The following is a 19,850-nucleotide window of genomic DNA, read 5'->3' on the forward strand; positions in this document are numbered from 1 at the left end:
CAAATCAACTGGTGAATTACTTTTGTATAATTTCTTCACATTTTAATCAAGGTTTGTGCTTTTGACATTTTGAAATGTAGCCATAGGCACAAAAGAGACATTAATTAAAACAAGGCTTCAGGAATATTAACGCTATGAAGTCTCCCAGGGTTGAGAAGATGCTATGATGGTAGGTTCAAGGATTGGTATTAGAGCAGGGTGATGGATCCACAGTCGGGTCTTTCAGCTCCTGCTCAGCTGTGGAAGTGTGAATGGTGGAGGGAGAGAAGAAAGGCTGGCAGACACCATCACCCCCCTCGCAGACTGACCGCCCACACTTTAGGGGGGAGAAAGTGCTGCTTTGTCAATGAAGGGAGCGGCGGAGGAGCTCGAACTTTCACTTTCTGCCTCGTCCTTGCGGCTCACAAGTGCGTGGACACCGTGGACACCCTGGACAGCGTGGACAGCGTGGACATCTCGACGCAGACGCGGTAAGTTGGAGGTTTTGCCTCGAAACACAACTGACAGACTCGCTTTACTTTAGTCGCGGCGATGCAAAGCATGGCAGCCGATCCGTGACCTGAATAAAAGTGTTCCTAGATCAGGGATGTCATCGTTTTCAAATCCTAGAACCTCTTCAAGGGGTTCTGACGTGACGTCTGCAGCAACCTTTCAACAGTTTGTTGTTGTTTTTTCGGGGTGTTTTTGATACAAACCGAATCTGCAGTTGGACAAAGTGTCTTGAACGTGTTATGCGACCCTGGAAATAAGGTTTTTTTTCATGAGAACTTTCCATCAGTGCGCGAGCATGTTTCGCAACATGACATGAGTCATGCAGAAGACCTGCGCCCTGAACGCACCACGGAGAAGAATCACTACTTTCATTCATCATCTCAGCTTTATCTCGTTTGGTTTTTGTGTGTCGTGTTCGAGAGCCCGTAGGAAAAGTCTTTCCTTATCGGAAGTGTCATGTATACATGTTTTATAATTCTTCAAGATATAAAAGAGTTACATGTGACACTGGCAGGAAATGCCAGGACTTTCCTTAAGATCAAATCGACTTGTCAGTGGTAAATAAAACACTTGTACACCACATTGAAAAGTACTACATTTAAAGCAAGGATTTTATATCTCGAAGTACTAGTGATGGTCTGATGAAGCTTCATGAAGCAGTGTCATAATATTCAGAGTCCACTAGATGGTGGTCTGTGCTCTATTTTACTTTGTTTTGAACAACTGTTCTAATGAAACATAACATATTTTTTAAACCAACCATGTTTAATCCAAATGTGTTATTGGGTAATTTAATCGTTTTGTGTTAAATATAAAAACCTAAAATTATGTTAAATCCAATTATATTAATTTTATTATATTTCAAAATGCCTAAATGTATCTTAGATCTACTTTGTTGAGATAGATCGAGATAGAGCCTCTTTTTAAATGACTGAAGTGTTGCAGCCCCTGAACATGTATCAACTGTGTGGATAGTAATGGTCAGAATAATGTCAAACACTGGCAGCTCCACGTTTATGATGATGCTATGTTCAAATCTTTATTTTGTTTTTAATAGATCACTTACTTTCTTAATGTTCTGAAAACATTTTTGCTGTGATGTGTTTTTTTTATTTTGGATGTGCGTGGAAACTGTTCTATAAATACTTTTAACTTTCTTTTTTGTAGTAAAGATTGATGTACTACTTTAAATTTTTACACACATTTAAGATTAATTATCAGAAAAGGAATAAGAAAGTTTTTATTGCCAGGGTTGTCAACACAACATAGGATTTTCTTTTTGTTGGCAGTTCATAATGAAAGAATGAAAGAAGATAACACAAAATACGCATTAGTCATAGACTAAACCTTTCTCTTAAAAAGTAATGCTCATTGATTCATCTTAAGGAGAGGTGTTACATTGTTCAGACAGCAGTTTGCAGGCATCATGTTCAATAACATTGTTGATCCAATTGTAGCTAAAGCTTTATTTTTTTCTGATGCACTTACTCGTTTTACAGACATGCTTGACTGTGATCATTTGCAACAGAGAAGGCTGTTGAAATAAATGGGATTCAAGCTTGAATAAATAAGAATGTACAATTTAAAGTTCTGTCCTGCCAAAAAAAAATCATGCCTTGACTTGCTTTCGTTCAGAACGTCTTCACTTACGCCGTATTTAGTTTCCAGCTTCCTTCGACCGCGCTCATATTAAATAAGAATATCTGCCTGTACCAGAGCCACTCGTACTGCTGTAGTCTTATCCTGCCATGGACATAAAGCCATGTAGGATCCTTCTCATTTAATCATACCATGAAACCTTTTCAAAACCTTCAGTTTTCAGTTGTTTCTTTTTTAAGCCGGTCATTTTTATTGGCAATCAATTATGAAATGTCATCTCCTTTTTGACAAATTCTACCCAAACCCTCAAAAAAGTGTATGTTAAATATATATATATAATTTTTTTTAGTGTTTTATTCCATTTTGTATTATTAAAGAGAGAACGGTTTCGTTTCATGTGCAGCTTCTAGATGGAGAAGTTATCTTTCTATTGTTTCTTGTATTTCCTTTGTTAAAAATGTTCTCTACTTCCTATTACAGTTGAGGAACCGATGAGACGTCGACTTACCGCCTTTATTTTGCAGAAGCTGCTCCTTTCGTTCAGACGTCTTGTGAAAGCGGAGGAGCATCATGCTGATCCACTTTCTGTGTCTGGTCCTGGTGATGGTCGGGGCCCGAGGGGAGCCCTGCCTCATCATCAGCGAGATCAACGCAGACAACCCAAAACTGGACACCACCGAGTTCGTGGAGCTCTACCACACCAGCGGGCAGCGGGCGTCGCTGGACGGCTACACTCTGGTCTTCTATAACGGGAATGGAAACGTGGCCTACAAGGTGTTGGACCTGAAAGGACACAGCACCGATGACAGAGGCTTCTTCCTGGTGGGCTCGTTGGACATGCTGCCTAAACCCGCCATCCTCCTGCCCCCCAACACGGTTCAGAACGGACCCGATGCCATCGTGCTGTATCACACGTCCGCCGCCCGCTACAACGAGAAGATGAACGTCACGGCGGTCGGCCTGGTGGACGCCGCCGTGTACATGAACCGTCGCTCGGCGGGGGGGGAGGTCCTGGCGGAGGTCCTGACCCCGGGGGAGATGGCTTTCGTGGAAGACGACACCACGCTCGAGGGGGACGAGTCGATCGAGCGGTGTTTGCTCTCCGAAGACCGATGGGGATTCCAGGTGTCGGCGCCGTCGCCCGGCAAGAGGAACAACTGCACGCCTCCGGCCTCTTCCACGTCCGTCCCCGTCATCACCGAGCTGAAGCTGGGGGGCGGTCAGGTGGACGGGTTCGTGGAGTTCACCGAGGCCCCCGGGGCGGGCCCGCTGGTTCTGGTCGTGTTGGACGGGAAAACGGACCGGGTCAGCGTCAGCATGGAAATCAGCGTGGACATGGCGTGGAGTGGACTCATCCCAGTGACGGTTGAGAAGCGCTTCATGAAAGGTGGTCATCTGGAGTCGCCTGGTCTTCATCATCTCGTCATGTATTTGTGTGTTTCTTCATCAGGAGACGAGTCGGGGGCCGTCGCCATCTACAGCGGCACCGCGGCAGAATTTCCCGTGGGCAGTCCTCTGAGCCAGGTCCAGCCCCTGGATGCATTTGTGTTTGCGGGACCTGGGAGGAGACCAAGCGCCAACCTCACAGAGACTCTCATCCCCGGCAGAGTACCGTATCAGCTGAGCAACAGGCAAGAAGTAGTAGCATCAGCACTGCTTAGATTCTCACTTGTTTTCGAGTGGAAAATATAAAGAGTTTGTCTTACAGTCTGCGAGAGGGAGGTTACTACCTGAGTCGCTGTGGGGTGGCCACGTGGACCAGAGACCCGGGTGTGTTCTGGGAGGCTCCGCAGACCCCTGGTCAACCAAACCAGTGTCCCTGGCCGAAGATCTGCCCCCATGGCATTTGTAAGTATTTTTCAATTATCATATTACTAAAATTCCTAGACATATTTACACCAGCTGTACCTGAAGTTTCCCGGGGATTTCAAAAAAATGAATTTGAGTGAATAATGCGAAGATTGTGTAATTTAGTTATAAATATTTTGTGGTCCCTGTAACATGCTAAGGGGGCTAGCGTCAGTTCTCTCAAGCAGCCAAGGGCTAAAAGAAGGTAAAAAACGTTAAAAAGCTGCAGCTTGCTTTATATTTAAGCTTCAAAGCTCTTTTCTTTTTAACAATTTAGTTTAGTTTACTAATGTGAAAACCCAGCTCTCCATGTTTGAAACGTTGTCCTCTCCAAGATGCAGTTAGTCCATCATCATGACCATGTTCTGAAGTTATTACTTTATACATTTCTCCCCCGTCTGAAATCCCAGCAAATGAGAGGTTATAAGAGCGGCGTCCATTATGACACAATAATGTCCTCCTCCAGCCAGCTGTTATAATGCCCCACTTTGTTTATACAACGAGTCCCTTGGAGTTGAAGATTTCCATGATTTATGACACGCGGTGACTAACCTTGATGATTGATCAATCAATGCAGATTGATCAATCAAGGCGTGGTTATTGTAAACAAGATTTCATCTCCAGAAAATCCAAGTGTTTTCAGTAAGCAGAGCTTTAGCACATTTTCTAATGTAAATATTTTAATGAAAAGAGAGTTTTGTACAAACAGACTTTCAAACCTTGCTTGGAATGAGAAGAAGAGAATGAACCTTTTTCAGACTAATAAGAAGGGAGTAGTTTGCTAAAACCATTTGGCCTTTGCTGACAAATAAGGCCAAAAAGGAAAAAAAATCATCTGAGTCCAGACATAGCAGTTATAGATATAGATTAAGTCTGATTCAGAACTCCTTTAGACTTCAGACTTTATTTTATTGTCATTGCACAATAAACACAGCAGTGAAACTGGCAACGAAATTTCGTTGCTTGGCAACCGTCAAAAAACACAGCAGGGAGATGTATATTTAAAAAGTATAAATATAAATATTAATAAGTTAAAAATAGTGCAATATAGTATAAACAGAATAAATAAATAACGTTATAAATATTGCATATAATAATTAATGTATATAAAGTATAAGTATAAATAAGTTAACAATAGTGCTAATATAATTTAAATAGAATAAATACATTTTAAATAGTGCATAGCTCAAGTCATATTTTCATTCAGCAGTCTGATGGCCAGAGGAAAGAATCTTTCTGTTCTGCAGCGTGAGGCCCACGACTGCATATTTCAGGATTTGGTTGGTATTGTACCTGGGACGACAGTCGTGGGCTCAAGACACAGCCCTGTGGGGAGCCGGTGCTCACAGAGACGACTCCTGAGGTGTTGTTGCCCACACGGACAGACTGGGTTCTGTTGGTAAGGAAGTCCAGCAGCCAGTTGCACAGGCCCAGTTTGCATACCAGGTTCTGGGGGATAATGGTGTTGAATGCTGAGCTGAAGTCCAGGAGCAGCATTCGCACATGGGTGTACTTGTCATCCAGGTGCTCCAGACTCCAGTGGAGCACACAGAGGCTGGTACCCAAACTGGAACGGGTCGAAAGATTTGGGCAGTACAACGAGGATGTGGTCCTTAACTGCCAGCTCGAAGCACTTCATGATGGTGGTTTTTAGTGCAATCGGATGAAAGTCATTAAGGCACGTGATGGTTGGTTTCTTGGGCACTGGGATGATCGAGGCAGAATTAAAGGATGCGGGGACAAAAGCCTGGGTCAGTGACGTGTTGTAGATGTCAGTGAGGATGCAGATCATTCCTTGATCAGCCGTCCTGAGATTTTATCAGGGCCCGAAGATTTCCGTGCATTAACTTTCCTCAGGACTCTCTGGTTTCGAGTGTCTGTTCGTCTGGGTGAGGGGTGGCTTTCCTCGCAGTATTGTCGTTCATTGTTTAAATCTTCCAAAAAAAACTGTTTTGCTCATTAAGAAAGCTGGTATCATCTTGGCAGGGTCCAGGTGTGGCATTGTAATCAGTGATGGTCTTGATGCCCTGCCACAGTTGGTAGGGTCATGGAAGAAACCCTGGATCTTCTACCTGGAGACAGGTTCAAATTTAGGGATTTTAAGATGCATATTATAGATTTCAATATTAATTAGGATGGTGATTTTCTTTTATGTGTCATTTTTATATCATGTTTAACAATAGAGTTCAGTGGAAATGGTTTGAAATAATAATTAAAATAGTTAATTTGCTTCTTCTTTATTCTTTTTCTTCATCTTCTCCCTCACCCCCTTTCTTCTAAATATCATTTTACTCAACCAAATATCTTTTAAAAAGATCTAAAAAGTCACTTTCTTACTTTAAATCTATTACAAGCTAGAATGCTGGTTAGCAAGTCAATTAAAGTTGAACTGATCATAGCAAAACGTCTTTTACTTTTCCTCATCAAGAGATCACATGCATTAAGAGATTAGTGACAGAAAATGTTTTCTCCTACTATGGCAGATATTCCAGGGGGGACAGATGCACCCCCGCACCTCTCTCCCTGGGGCACCAGCCACTTCCTCATCAACGAGCTGAACACCGACTCTCCCGGGGAGGCCGAGGACGCCGAGTACATCGAGCTCTGGCACCCGTCCGGGCGCCGCGTCTCCCTCCAGGGCATCTGGATCCTCCTCTTCAGCGCCCACAACAACAAACCCTACAGGGAGATCAGTCTCAGTGGACACTTCACCACCTCCAGAGGCTACTTCCTGCTGGGCAGCGACCGTTTGGTGCCGGCCCCATCGCTCCGCCTGCCTCCCAGCACCATCCAGAACGGGCCTGACGCCGTGGCTCTCTACAGGAGCCCTTATGGACCGCCCTCCGTTACACAGAAAGGGATTCCCACCAAAGGGCTGCTGGATGCGGTGGTCTATAGGAAGCGAGGATCGGATAAGGATGCTGTGGAGTTGAGTAAAGCGTTGACTCCCGGTCAACTCCCCCTGCTGGAGGATTCAGAGGTACTGCCTGGTGACGAGTCGCTGAGCCGCTGCAGAGGCTTGTACCCTCACGACCTGTCGGCTTTTTCCGTAAGTACCCCGAGCCACAGAGGTTTGCTGAGGAACACAAATGGTTTCTAGATGTATTTAAAAGGGTATATTGTAAGTACCCGAGCCACAGAGGTTTGCTGGGGAAGACAAATGGTTTCTAGATGTATTTTAAAGGGTATATTGTATATTGAAAATAATCTGGCAAAACGATACATAGGTAACAGCGCGATACATTGAGTTACTGTAGTAACAAGGATGGATATATGTGTAGTATTGTCGAGTACTTGACTCTGGTGTTGAGTTAACAGACAACACCCCTCTTGATGAGGTCGTAACATCTTGTTTTGAAACTTAAATATGTCTAAACATCAGCTTTAAAAGCTGCTCTAATCGACTGTATCCTCTAGGCCTCAGTGATGGTCCGGTTCTTATTGTTAATTCAGCTACAATGCTGTGAATATTTGCATGTTAATTGTAAATATAAATGAAATTTATTTTATTTTATACATGTGATTGAAATATGAATCATAAAATAACAATGATAAAAATAAATTAATATTAATTAAATATCAACATATTTTAAAGATTAATACAGTACAGAGAAAAAAACCTTGCAATAGTTACAATTATCGTTTTCTTTTCTCACATCCGTAATCTTTTACAAAACTAATGAAATGAATTAGTTAGTAACATACTTCGGTGAGATCAAGTGTAAGTAAATATTCAACCATCATTCATTTAAATGAACTATCATTCAAACTGTAGGAAGACCATTTTCCTATGATCGTCCAGCTGTCCGTTAAAAGGTTTAATTTTATAAATTGACATCTTAAAACTGACCCAAAAAAAACAAACTAAGCGGTTAAGTTAATACATAATTAAATGATATACAACAAGTAAGTGAGACTTTTTCTTGATTTGGTGTCAAACTATGAGAGAGGAACTACCAGCCACATGATAATGTCAGCATTATGTTTTGTTCTCGCACTCATTGCTGGTTCCCTATAATTATGACCTTTGAGAGCCGATTAACTATTTTTTTTTCATTTCTTTCCTGCAGTAAAGTAGAGTAAATACAGTATTTTCTACCCCTCCAAAATAAAGTCAAAAATTAAATTAGAAAAATATATAATTTTATTAAGGCCAACTAGCAATTGTGTAATTGAACACTCTTGGTACAGGTGGCCCCGCCCACACCTCTGCGAGAGAACATCTGTCCCCGCCCTCCGCCAGCCCCGGAAGGTGTGGTCATCAACGAGGTGTCCAGCGGGCTCTGGACCAATCACAGTCAACAGACCGCCTTCGTGGAGCTGCACGGTTCCCCGACCACCGACCTGCGAGGCCTGGTGCTCACCCTGTACGACCAGGAGCGCAGCGGCACCACGATAGCCATCCCTCTGACCGGCTTCACCGGCTGGGATGGATTTTACGTGGTCGGAAATGTGCAGGAAGCAGGTAAGAGGAGGAGCTCTCGGTACCTGAAAGAAGATCTCACTCACGCCTCTTCTCTGTGCCGCTCAGATCAGCCATTCCCGGAGGGGTCGACGGTTCCAGGACGAGGTGCTGCAGTTCTCTGCTACGACCTGTTCAGTGTCTGTCGAGCAGGGACGGCTTTGACCAACTCAAGTCTCAGAGATGCTCTGGTGTTCAGTGACAACCAACAGCTGCTCTCCTCTTTGTCCACCACTAGAGGGAGACAAGTGATTCCTGCTCCTAGGTAAAGTGCGACTACACGCTTTTTATTATTAGTACGTTCAAATAACGTTTCATACTCTTGTATTTAATTGAACACAAGAGATGCAGGTTGTCATCATTAAACAATTGGATACGTTTCATGCGACCTCAGATGTTGAGAAACTTCTGCTTCCTTCTCGAGTTAATAATGATCTTCCTCTTATCTTCTCGACAAGAATCTGCTCAGACTAAAAATAAGTGATGTGACTCACTGGGACTATCTTGGCTTGAAGTGAAGTTTTAAAAATATACATCGACACTTTCCTGCTCATCTCTCACTGACATGTGACAGGTCGACACGCACACACGAACACACATTTGGTATAAATTGGCATGTCAGTCAATATCCAATCCCTGCAGCATTGACCTAGTTATCAGTGCTGCTCTGAGATAACTCAACCAAATGTGTTTTCTTTTATATACATTTAAATCATGTTTAAGAACTTTCACAGAACCACACATTCATATTCATACATTCACTATCTCCTGAACTTGACCATACAAGTATGGTATCAAAAATCTTCAATACCAATAACTAACTACGATACCAGTTCCTGCACAATCCTTTTTGTAAGTACAAATGTTGAGTTAAGTTGTTTAGCTTCTGAAAATTTCCACGAGACACTGGTTTAAGAATAGAATATAAAAGAAAATAACTGAGAGATAATTTCCAGTGCAAAATAACACTCGCGAACCTCCACTGGCTTTCCACATCGGTTTTTATTCCGAAATATCGCCATGTCTGCTTTATATATATATATATATTGTACTAAAAATGTAGAGTGTAGTTATAAACATTTAGTGTAGTAATATACATTTCACTCTCATTTTGATTTTGATTTTTTTATCTACATACTATAACTCAGGAGCCAAACGCCAAAATTCAAGCTAACTACACATTTGTAAAAGAGATTTGTTCATTTTAGCGAATAAGACTGCATGATAATCTAATTTTGTGACTTTGTTCATCAATCACAACACAGATGCACAGTATTTATCACAAGATGCTTCAACCCCTTACAAATGGTGCTATATATATATATATATATATATATATTTATATATGTATACTGAGGGCTTATATGGTCTAAGTGTTTCATATAACTAATGTTAACAAAGACTTGAAAGACAGCAATATATTTCTATCTATACATAAGATATATACGATTGAACAGATTGATTCTGTCTCCCCCTAGTGTCTGAATGGTGCAACGGCAAGGTCGTGGATCGCCATAGCCACATTTTGCGTATATAAAGTTTTAAAATACACGGTCAAATATTTTTCTCAGTTTTAAGTTTTATCTTGCTGGTGATGTTAAAAGGTCTCTCAGTACACAATAATAAAAGTAACATCTTTGATTAAAATTATAATTATAACTAGGTCATCTTTGGTCACCTGTGTGGTCACTCCTAAAGAATCCTGTCTCTCTTGCTGTTGCAGGTCCACATCCGGTGGCCCAGTGTCACTGAGTCGCTGCTCCTGCTGTGAAGTCAGAAGCGCCCCCTCCTGGACAAGCTCCTCTGCCACGCCCCGGAGCAATAACATCTGCCCGAGCAGCAACTTCTCAAGTCAGATGGACCTTTGCCTGCAACCACCAGGCGATTGGTGGGATGGTTCGGAAGGTGTGTATGAAAAATTATGTTCAACTTGAAAAGTAGGTTTTGTTAATCTGCTGCTTTTTTGCAGATTGTAGCGCTGTAATGAAGGGAAGGAAAGTGGAGGAGGTGGTGGACTATCTGGAGCAGAGGTGTCACTGCGGGGTCTCTGCTGTACATTTACAAGGTGCAACACCTTCCTATCTTATCATCTATGTTTGTTTCGCTGCTGAAGATGATGCTAAAAAAATATATTAAGGCTGTTTGTGGGCCACTGACTAGCTTTTTCTTTCTCATTTAGGAGCAAACGTTTCTTGTTTGTCGGGTTGGCTAAAAGTTCAGGGCTTCATCCAAGCATTGTCAGCCCACCAGAAGACCCTCATCTCCCAGACGTCTCTGGAGAACGCTTCTGAAGCTCAGAGAGAAGCTTGTGCTTCTCCAACAACTGACCGCTTCACGGGCCGCGGTGAGTCACATTTGTGCGACAGAACAGAAGTCGGGTGCAGACAAGAAAGATCGAGAACTTGAGGCAACAAACAAGTTGTTTAAGTATTAAGTGAATGAGAATAGATAAATGCCGCCTTTAAGGAATACTTTCTAAATAAATACAAAGATAAATCATCTCCAGCAGACTTTAATCTGCATCCCATTTCCAAATAAATTGCTTCACACCGTTATCATTTCCATGCTAATGACACCCCACATTTTTAGTCTACTCATTTATTTACTTGGAGTCTAAAGTCACAGGGCTGTTTGACTGCCTTTGTTCAGGTGAATTTAGAGTTTTCTCAGCCGTGGCTGGGAAACATTTCAACAGATCAGATGGCTGCTCAATACATTTTAACTTGCATTAAGGATTCACATCAAACTTTTTTTAATTTTTTTCCTCAGGCAGTCAAATTTAAGAACCGTAAAAACAGGAAAGCCCAGTAATTGACACTCAAACAAAAAATTCAGAATTAATTCAAATATAGCTTACTCAAACTGTTTTTCAATGTCATCTTCGTCATCTTTAAGGACATTTGACACAAATATTAGGCCTTAAAGCAGTAGTATGTAAGATTTTATTTTATTTTTAAAATGTTTTAACGTGTAACTGCAATGTCACTGGATCATTCAGAATGTGCATGTGTTCTTAAAACAAGAACAAACAAGATTTTTCTATTTGTGTTTTGTTTTTATTATCCTGTTAACTTCAAAAAGTCTCAGTCTTAGTACTTCATATGAAAACACTGTCTTTGACCCACTGCAGTAAAGCAGTTTGGTTGCTTGTTTTTCTGAAAAGTGTAGACTTTCCACGCAGGTCTTCAGAGAGTTAATTCAATTTATGTTCATGGTACAAAACTTGTGTCAACTTAAGATAGTAATAATAGTTTAATTAGGTTTTAAAAAATCTAATCAAACCTTAGTTGTGCTTAGTGCTGCTTGTAATAACCATGAACCCATTAAACAAGATTTGCTTTTATTCTCCTCTTTATTCTCCTCTATGTAAGATTGCTGTGTTGCGTTAAAACAAATGTGTCGACGAGGAGTGTGTGTTTGTGTGTGTGTGTCAGTTTGGTTCTCTGCTGATGAGGCATCGAAGCTTTTAAAGGCATGTAGACAAATGAGAACATGCTGCTGGGCCACCTCACCTCATCATCGGGAGAATTGACCATTATCCCTTTCATTGGCCATTTGTCTCATGAAATCTTTAGTCTATGGCTGCAGCCACACTAGAGGGCAGCAAATCCCCCCCACCCCCCAAGTCTGTCAGCTAACCTCTAGTTTAAGACAAGTTTTACAGCATCACCTTTTTATATCCAATGATGACTGAAACTGAAGCTCTAAGACTGCTAAAAATGTCAACATTCAAATCAAACAAATGTTTCCAAGTATAAATGTTGGTCCCCTGCCAAGGTGTGGAGACGTCGACTCCCACTCCGCTCCACGACATGCTGTGCCGCCCTCGTGTTTTGATTATTCGTTTACTTGTGGTGCCAAAAACGTGGCATGACGAGCATTTTGTTTTGAGGCGAATGTCAGCCTGCCTCCGCTTCTACTTTAAGACTCAACCATTTGTCCTGCGAAAGTCGTCTTCTCTGATTTTTTTATTTTTATTAATTAAATTCACCAAATGAACTACATAACCCCTGAGTTAGCATTAAAGCGAATGCAATATATGCTGGATGAATGTCATAACTCTCCAGGAACACCCACTGTCTCACTGACTCGCCTCCAGGCAAGAACCTTCCTCTTTCTGTCCCAACAGAGCAGACATTTGGGGTCATAAATTATCAGGCCACCGGCAACCTCGCACCTCTTCACAGCTCCTGCGGCGACAAAATGCAAACTCAATTAAAGCAATAATCCGTATGATGGCTTAAACTATAAACTTAAGTTATTTCGGATCACGCTCCTAATATGTGCATCTCCCCGGATGAGCGCTCGATTCAAGAATCTTCTCTGGATCATCTTCCATGATGCGGGAGACACCTACAGCATACTTTGAGTGGGAAATTATCTCTTTTGCAACACATTTAAATGGTTTGCGTCAATCTAAATGGGCAGAATTATCTAATTATATTCATCTGAACATTTCTAAAGACATGTCTACAATTGATAAAGAGCTGTCCGCCTTCTTCTTAAATAATTGTCTTAACCACAACCTAATAGGCAGAGTGTTTTCTTTTAACACCCGAGCCACGTATTCTGAAATTGGAGAGAAAGCATCAGGATTAATATTCAGTCAGATGCACCAGGCTGCTTCGGGTTTAATTCCTAATATTAAGGACTTATCAGGTAGAGTACCCGTTGAGCCGGTCTTTATAATCAATGTATTTTGTCCCTACCACATGTGCTACTTCTATTATAAGTACATTTCTTGTTCATTTACATTTTTCACCTTCATTAATTCAGAATCTGCATCTTTCTTTTGTCTTTTTTCCCCTGCCAAAAATTAGAGTCATGATACTAAACCTGTGAACTTGTTATCGATACTAAGACAGATATTACATATACGATACTAGTTTTCAGGTTGCATGGATTCAATAATTACAAATACTCCAAATATTTTTATTAAAATGAATAATACATGCAAAACAAATGGATAACATCTTCAATTACAAATAAAGGCTAAATTTCAAAGCTTCAGCAGCTTTGGGATTTATTTTTCCAACTGTAAGTTGAAAGTAAGTACCAAATGTCAGGATTCTAGAGCTAATAGAAGAAAACACTGTTTTATGTTAGCAAGCTGAAAAAGAACATTAAGGCGTACAGACTACAATCAGCAATAATTAAAAACAATAAGATTAATGATGGACAGCGTGTCCATCTCTACCATAACTAATTACTATTGTTTCCGATGAGTTTTGACAACCCTAGTCAATGTGCGTTCGTCAAATCCACATTTTTCTTGACATGTGACATATTATTAAAACGATTAAAAAATCAGTAAAAAGAAGTGGAACTATTCTTTATTTATGAACTTCTCATCATAAAGCAGCACCAGGTAACATGACATTATTTCATTTTGTCACATGTTTTGCCATGATCTACCTATTTTTTTATCAATGTCATTTACTACATAACTTTGGCCCTCACGGAGAGCCTGTGAGCGTCATGCGACGACCAAACTACTCTTGGTCAGTGACGGAGAGAAGTACTGAGAAACTTTTCCAACTGACCAGGAAGATAAAACCTTAAACTGACATGTGACATGAGACTTTCTCTCAGTTTGTACACAAACAATATATTTGGTACTTGCCCACGTGGAACAAAACCAATACCTTTAATCTTTCCTATTAATGCTTTAAGTCGGCGATCCTCAACTTTTTTTGCACCACAGACTTGTCGCAAAATCATGTGATGATGCATTAATATAAGTTTACGAGGTAAACTTGCTTTTGCTCTGCCTTGTTCGCTGCAGCTTCACTTTTATGAAACTGATGTGATGTTGTTTCACAAGAACGTCTGTGACCCTCATAGACTACGTTTCGAGCGATCAAACGCGAGTCATTTTGTTCGTTGTATTATAAAAACAGATCCTATTCCTTATATACAAGTGTTTATATTTGATCAATATTGTAGTGACCGATCAGCTTTCGCTATTGGGGAGGGTTGCATCATGGGAGGTTGCAGTTCAGTCTGCAACATTAATAAGTTGGGTTGGATATTTATTTCTGTCCCCCAAGTTCTGATAGCAAGTTTAAGTTGTTACTATTGACATATAGAGCTAATTGTCTACCACAATGTGGCGAAAGACCACAGGCCTTTCGGGTTTGCCTGCTCTAAGTGACTTATTTCTGTCAATGGAGAATCCATCTTTGGGGCGATTTACAGTATTTGACCACATACGTGAAGATTATAGATTTGGCCCTAAAAGAACCCTTAAATCAAAAAAGCAAACAACTTGAGTAATTTTTTTAAAATTTGAGCCAAATGAAAAATTCTAAATCTTTCTTCAGCAGCCTCTTTTGTGATTTTTATAGAAAGCTGTTAATGGAAATAAGTTTTGAGAAATACATCCTTTATCACAACTTATCAGTCAAATACAAAATTCAATATACTTTTAGCTGACTTTATAATGGAAAATAACTGAATTATTTAAATTAATATTTTGTCTGTCTATAGAAAATCTGTTGTAGTGTTTTCAGGTTATTCCACAGCTGGAGTTTTAGAGTAAAAACTATTTCTTTCCCGCACTTGTATTTGCATTTGTTATGCTGTCTTCCTCAGCAAGTATGTAGGCTATAAAAGTGTGTAAAAACTTAAAGTAACTGTGCATCATTTGTCTTCTCCAGCTTCAGCTCTTGGTTTGCAGATCGGTCTGGTTTTATCTGTCCTTCTCTTGGGACTCGGAGCGGCTCTATTTGTATATTTCTACAGGAGGAGGTAAGACAACACATTCATCAGGCCTGAATTATTGTTTTCAATAATTACCAAGGGTTAGCCACACCTCCCCCGGGCTCTGAGGGAGTAATGGCTCTTTATAAATTAAATTATAATCTAAAAAGAATGTAAACATCCACTAATAAGATTCTACCTCGGGCTATAAAAAAAGCAGTGCTGTCCCCTAGTTATAAAACCGTAATACATAATATTGATATGTATGATAGATGTATTAGATGTGAAAATGTATATTTAAAAGTGTTTAAAAACAAAATCAAAGTGGTCAAGCAACAGCTCAAGCAGTTTCCTGATCTTGTTCAGACCTTGAAAAGTTCCAAGTTATTTTATTTGTTTGTCCTCTCAGACCCACGATGCAAAACGTGAAGTAGACTATGAAATGACATTGAAAATAAATACTAAATAAAAATAAATAATCAATACGATGAAATGAATGATCAAAAATACTTAATTATTTAACTAACAAACAGAATATCAACAAAAAACAAAGACTGCTTAGTCTCCCCTTATGACGGCAGCAGGCTGAAGAGGCTGTGGGACGCGTGAGTGGGGTCACCAGTGATCCTGATGGCCTTACCGGTGATGCAGGTGCTATAAATGTCCATCCAATGATCCTCCACACGGTGCAGTAGTAAGTAGTAAGTAGTAAGATGAGTTAGGTAGAAAAGTTAGATTATTAGCAGTGAAAGGAAAGTTGTCGTTAACAAAGAGCTGAGGTACTTGAAAAGTGTGGGAGGATGTTTGACGTCTTTTCACCCTTACCGTGATTCACATGAATGCCTTTTTATTTCTGAAGGTCTTGTAATGTGGAAGAAAAAAAAAGTCTCCCTCCTCTGCAACTTCTTTGACATCTTCATCTTCTCCTTTTTTAAGTTTAAGGAGAGAAAATGCTAAGTTTACGGTCACGTGTTTCCCCTTTTCTAAATCCCTGATCTATTAAAGGACTTTGCATCATGACACGACAAAAAGTGTGACCACATGAAGGAAGTAAAAGCAGATCTGGTAGCTATTCACTAGTAATTGACTTAAAAAACAACTTCATAAACAGTTTTGAGATCTTTTCATTCTTTCTCTTCATTTTATGTTCATACATTCAGAGACATGTATATTAACTTAATTACTGTCCTTGAGAAGTTTCTATATTTTTCAACAACTTTTTTCAGTGTTATATAATCGTCTTTAAATATAAAATGTCTCAATCTTCAAAAAACGCTAAAAGCCTTTCTTGTTCTGAGACTTCAGTAAAATAATTTCCAGTCGATTTATTCAAACTCTTCAGACGCACAGAGCAGAGATGGGTCAGGTTCATGTCAAGCCGATGTAAAGCTAGTCTTCTGTAACGTCACGTAACTTTGTCCACTTGACAAGCTTATGCTTTTACCAAGACCTATCCGGATTTAATCGCTCCAGTTAAAACTTCATAATAATGGTTCTAATTATTAGCATTGATTCAAATATTCAACTGATCTTACAGTTCCAAATGCTGGTTGCCATGATAACAGGTCACAGGTTTTAGACTTGCAAGTGAACTTTAGGTGATACAACTGAGATCATGTTGAAAAACTGTTGTTCTCTTCATCCGTCAGGCGTCCTCTGGATTATTTCACCATGGAGCTGAACGAACACGCTGAAGGTCTGTCGGATCTATAATTACACATTTCCCTCTTGAAGGGACTTCCGGGAAAGATTGGTCAGTGAAAGCGTCTCGCTGCGCAGCCTGAGAGGCTTGATAAGAGACTATTGTTAAACGAAGATGTATTTTCAGATGTGAATAGTGCTCGGTACTACTCTTGAGGGACAGACTGTTGCTTGACAGAAGAGTTCTTTATGTTTGACTCACAATTTTATAAATGATGATGATGATAATCACCGTATTGTTAATGCTCTTCTTCATCCTCTGGCCTCACATTTGTCCTGGTAATTTGTCAACCCAAGCAAAATTGAAGGATTAGTTCATCTGAGGTAAAACAAAAAAAAAAACACGTCAGGCAACCTCTTTTCTTTCCTTTGGAATGTCCGTCATTTTCAGGAGATGCTCGTGGTGATGTACAAAGATTTTGTGCTGAGCTGGCACTTTTCGAGTGGTTCAAGAATGCAACTTTTGTGGCACAGATGGAGTGTTTTTTATAGTGTTTACTTGACTAGATTTTAAGAAGTTCTGTCTTCAGGAAGTACGAAAATGTTTTATGGCCTCAGTTAGAAATGGTATAAGTTTCCAATCACCCATTAGACTTTTTAACTTAGACTAGAGTTGTTGGAAAAAGACAAATGTCACCAATTACATAAAAACACAACATTGACAATCAACAAAAGATGTACACGACATGTTCTTCTCTCCCTACGATCATTTAGTGAAGCAGTAATTTTATGAAATGTAGATATATCTCTCTTAATTTCATCCTAGATGTTTAAATCTATCCCCATTTTGTGTTCTGCAACGTGATTGGTTCATTCCTCTGTCAATTAGTTGATCACAGTATCCTTCTCTGTCACCGGTTTAAATAAAAACACAAACAAAAGTTTCCCGTCATAGTCAACCGTACATTAATAATTTCCCACGAGGGATAATTCTTAAACCCTTAACTTTAAACACACATGCATTTTCTCTTTTTAATTATTATTCATTTTGTTTCTCTGTCAACCAATTTATTTCTGCCCAGGATTCAAAAGACATTGAATGAAGACTTTTTTTTTGTCGTGAGTGTACTCGGAGTGATTCATGTTTATTCCCCCTTGTATCGTATTCAAAATAGTCTCTCCAGTCATGAAGGTTTGGTCAACAATAGTGTTTGATTAATGAAGAAATCTGTTTCAAAAACATGTTGTTAAGACTGTGTAAAACTGTGGGTTGACCTTCTCATGTCAGAAATATGGTTTAATCAACCCCAAGTCTAAGTTTACCAGCGCGAAGCTTGTGCTTGTGAATGTAAAAAACCCTCATCAATAGAGCACGGATGACATGACATGGCATTAAAAAAAAAAAAGAAAAAAATCATCAGCCTTCTTCGCCACATTATGACCAAAACAATACGACCACAAATCAAGTGTCATTTTGGGATAGTAGAAATGTTTCGTCTTGACTGTCTGAGCGAAACCCATCTGGGACAGAATGTATGACATCTGTTCTAATTTAAACCATATTTTGAGAAGGAATCATTAATGCTAACAGTGGTTGTTTCAGAGCTTATGTTGCTATGGTAACTGACTAGATTCACAGGTTTTAGTCTGAGTTTCCCCCTCATTGTCGGATCAGGGATTTTTAACAAACCTTTCTTTCTGACACAGACCCCTAATTTGAGAACCATTTAAATCCATTCAACCTTGTAACCATGAAACCAGATGCGTCGCACTTTCTCTGAAGGACAGCATTTCCGTCCATTATTTTTTTCTTTCATTTTGTGTAGACTTTGTTGATCTCTGATTAAATTGGTGAATTAGTCAAACTGGCTGTTAAATCGGAGATCAAAGCCACAAATGTTCTTAATATTCAAGCTTTATGTTGGCGTCTCTAAATACTTTTGCATCGGTTCCCTCATTTAAAAAAAACTGTCACGCAGTTTATTATAGTTTGAGGTATGTATTGAATGAACATGACGTCAAGGTACTTTGTGGATAAAGATTTGTGATTTCATATTTTTATATATTATGCTTTCTGGTCCATTTAAAAGTGCCAATAATTGTGTTTATAGACGTACAAAGTGTTATGTATCAGATGATGGAGCACAGAAAGATGGGAAATGTATGTGTTGAATGTTGAATAAACTCTTTCTGAAGCCTGGCAATTAAATGTAAATGAAAATGCCTTCTTTGTACTCAAATGTGTCACTTAAGTACATATTTTCAACCAACGTATGTGCTGTAATGAGTTGACCTTTCGAGCATGTAGCACACAGGTGATCACAAATGTAGCTCAGGTAGTCATTAAAACACTTCAATAAGATCACTTTCTCTCATGTCTCACTGAGGTAGGTCCATTTAAAAAGCAGCTAGGAACTCAACACTTTATCATTTTTTAGCTAGTTTATAATAAATTCATCGATTGACATTCTTTTAATTGTTAAATGTTGCTGCAAAGTTTTGACTTTCTATTGCAAATATTCAGATAATTCTCATTTTGTGACCCTAGCTGTGGTTTCTTGTTCAAATAATTTGTCTCCGTCCATCCATCATGTAATTCAACTACTCCTCCACAGGTTTTATTTATTTGTTATGTAATGTTGTCTGGTAAATATTTGTTGTTCACTCCGTTTCTAAGACAGGATTGAACACATGAGAGAATGTTTTTATATAATCAATAAACTCCTGGTGTCTTTAGTATCATTATGGTATTGTTTTGAATGATTTCTTCGACAGATTGTCGCCCACAGGTTTTTTTTCTCTATTATTTCCTTAATCTACTTGAAGAAATACACATGTTCTGTTTCACTGCTTGTTCAATTATGTTCTCTATGGATTAATAAAAAGTTCTCTGTCCTCGTTCTATGTTGTACTTCTTCTACTGTCTCTCCTTGAACAGCTATGGAATAATGCAGCTGCCTCTATCAGCAGTGATCTCTCTATGCAGGGAGATTTCTTAAAATAGATTTTAGCTATTTAGCTATTAGTATTTCTAATGCAATGAAATATTAACAATGTTGTGACTTGTTCGGTTTACTCATTACACTGTGTCTGTTGCTTTGCCTGC

At 39.6% G+C, this 19,850-nt stretch overlaps 1 protein-coding gene across 1 annotated transcript; it reads left to right on the forward strand.

Moving 5' to 3' along the window:
• Nucleotides 1-315: 315 nt before the first annotated feature.
• LOC148077571 (uncharacterized) lies at nt 316-19,648 on the forward strand. Its single transcript, XM_087794239.1, has 12 exons — nt 316-470; nt 2,616-3,478; nt 3,542-3,722; nt 3,800-3,939; nt 6,423-6,988; nt 8,131-8,404; nt 8,471-8,666; nt 10,125-10,306; nt 10,371-10,466; nt 10,581-10,745; nt 15,061-15,151; nt 16,753-19,648. Exons 2-12 carry the CDS (start codon nt 2,662-2,664, stop codon nt 16,814-16,816), a joined length of 2,772 nt encoding a protein of 923 aa, XP_087650365.1. The 5' UTR covers nt 316-470; nt 2,616-2,661; the 3' UTR covers nt 16,817-19,648.
• Nucleotides 19,649-19,850: the final 202 nt, after the last annotated feature.

Source organism: Callionymus lyra, chromosome 6 (assembly GCF_982586985.1).
Source record: "Callionymus lyra chromosome 6, fCalLyr1.hap1.1, whole genome shotgun sequence".
Classification (NCBI taxonomy): Eukaryota; Metazoa; Chordata; class Actinopteri; order Syngnathiformes; family Callionymidae; genus Callionymus; species Callionymus lyra.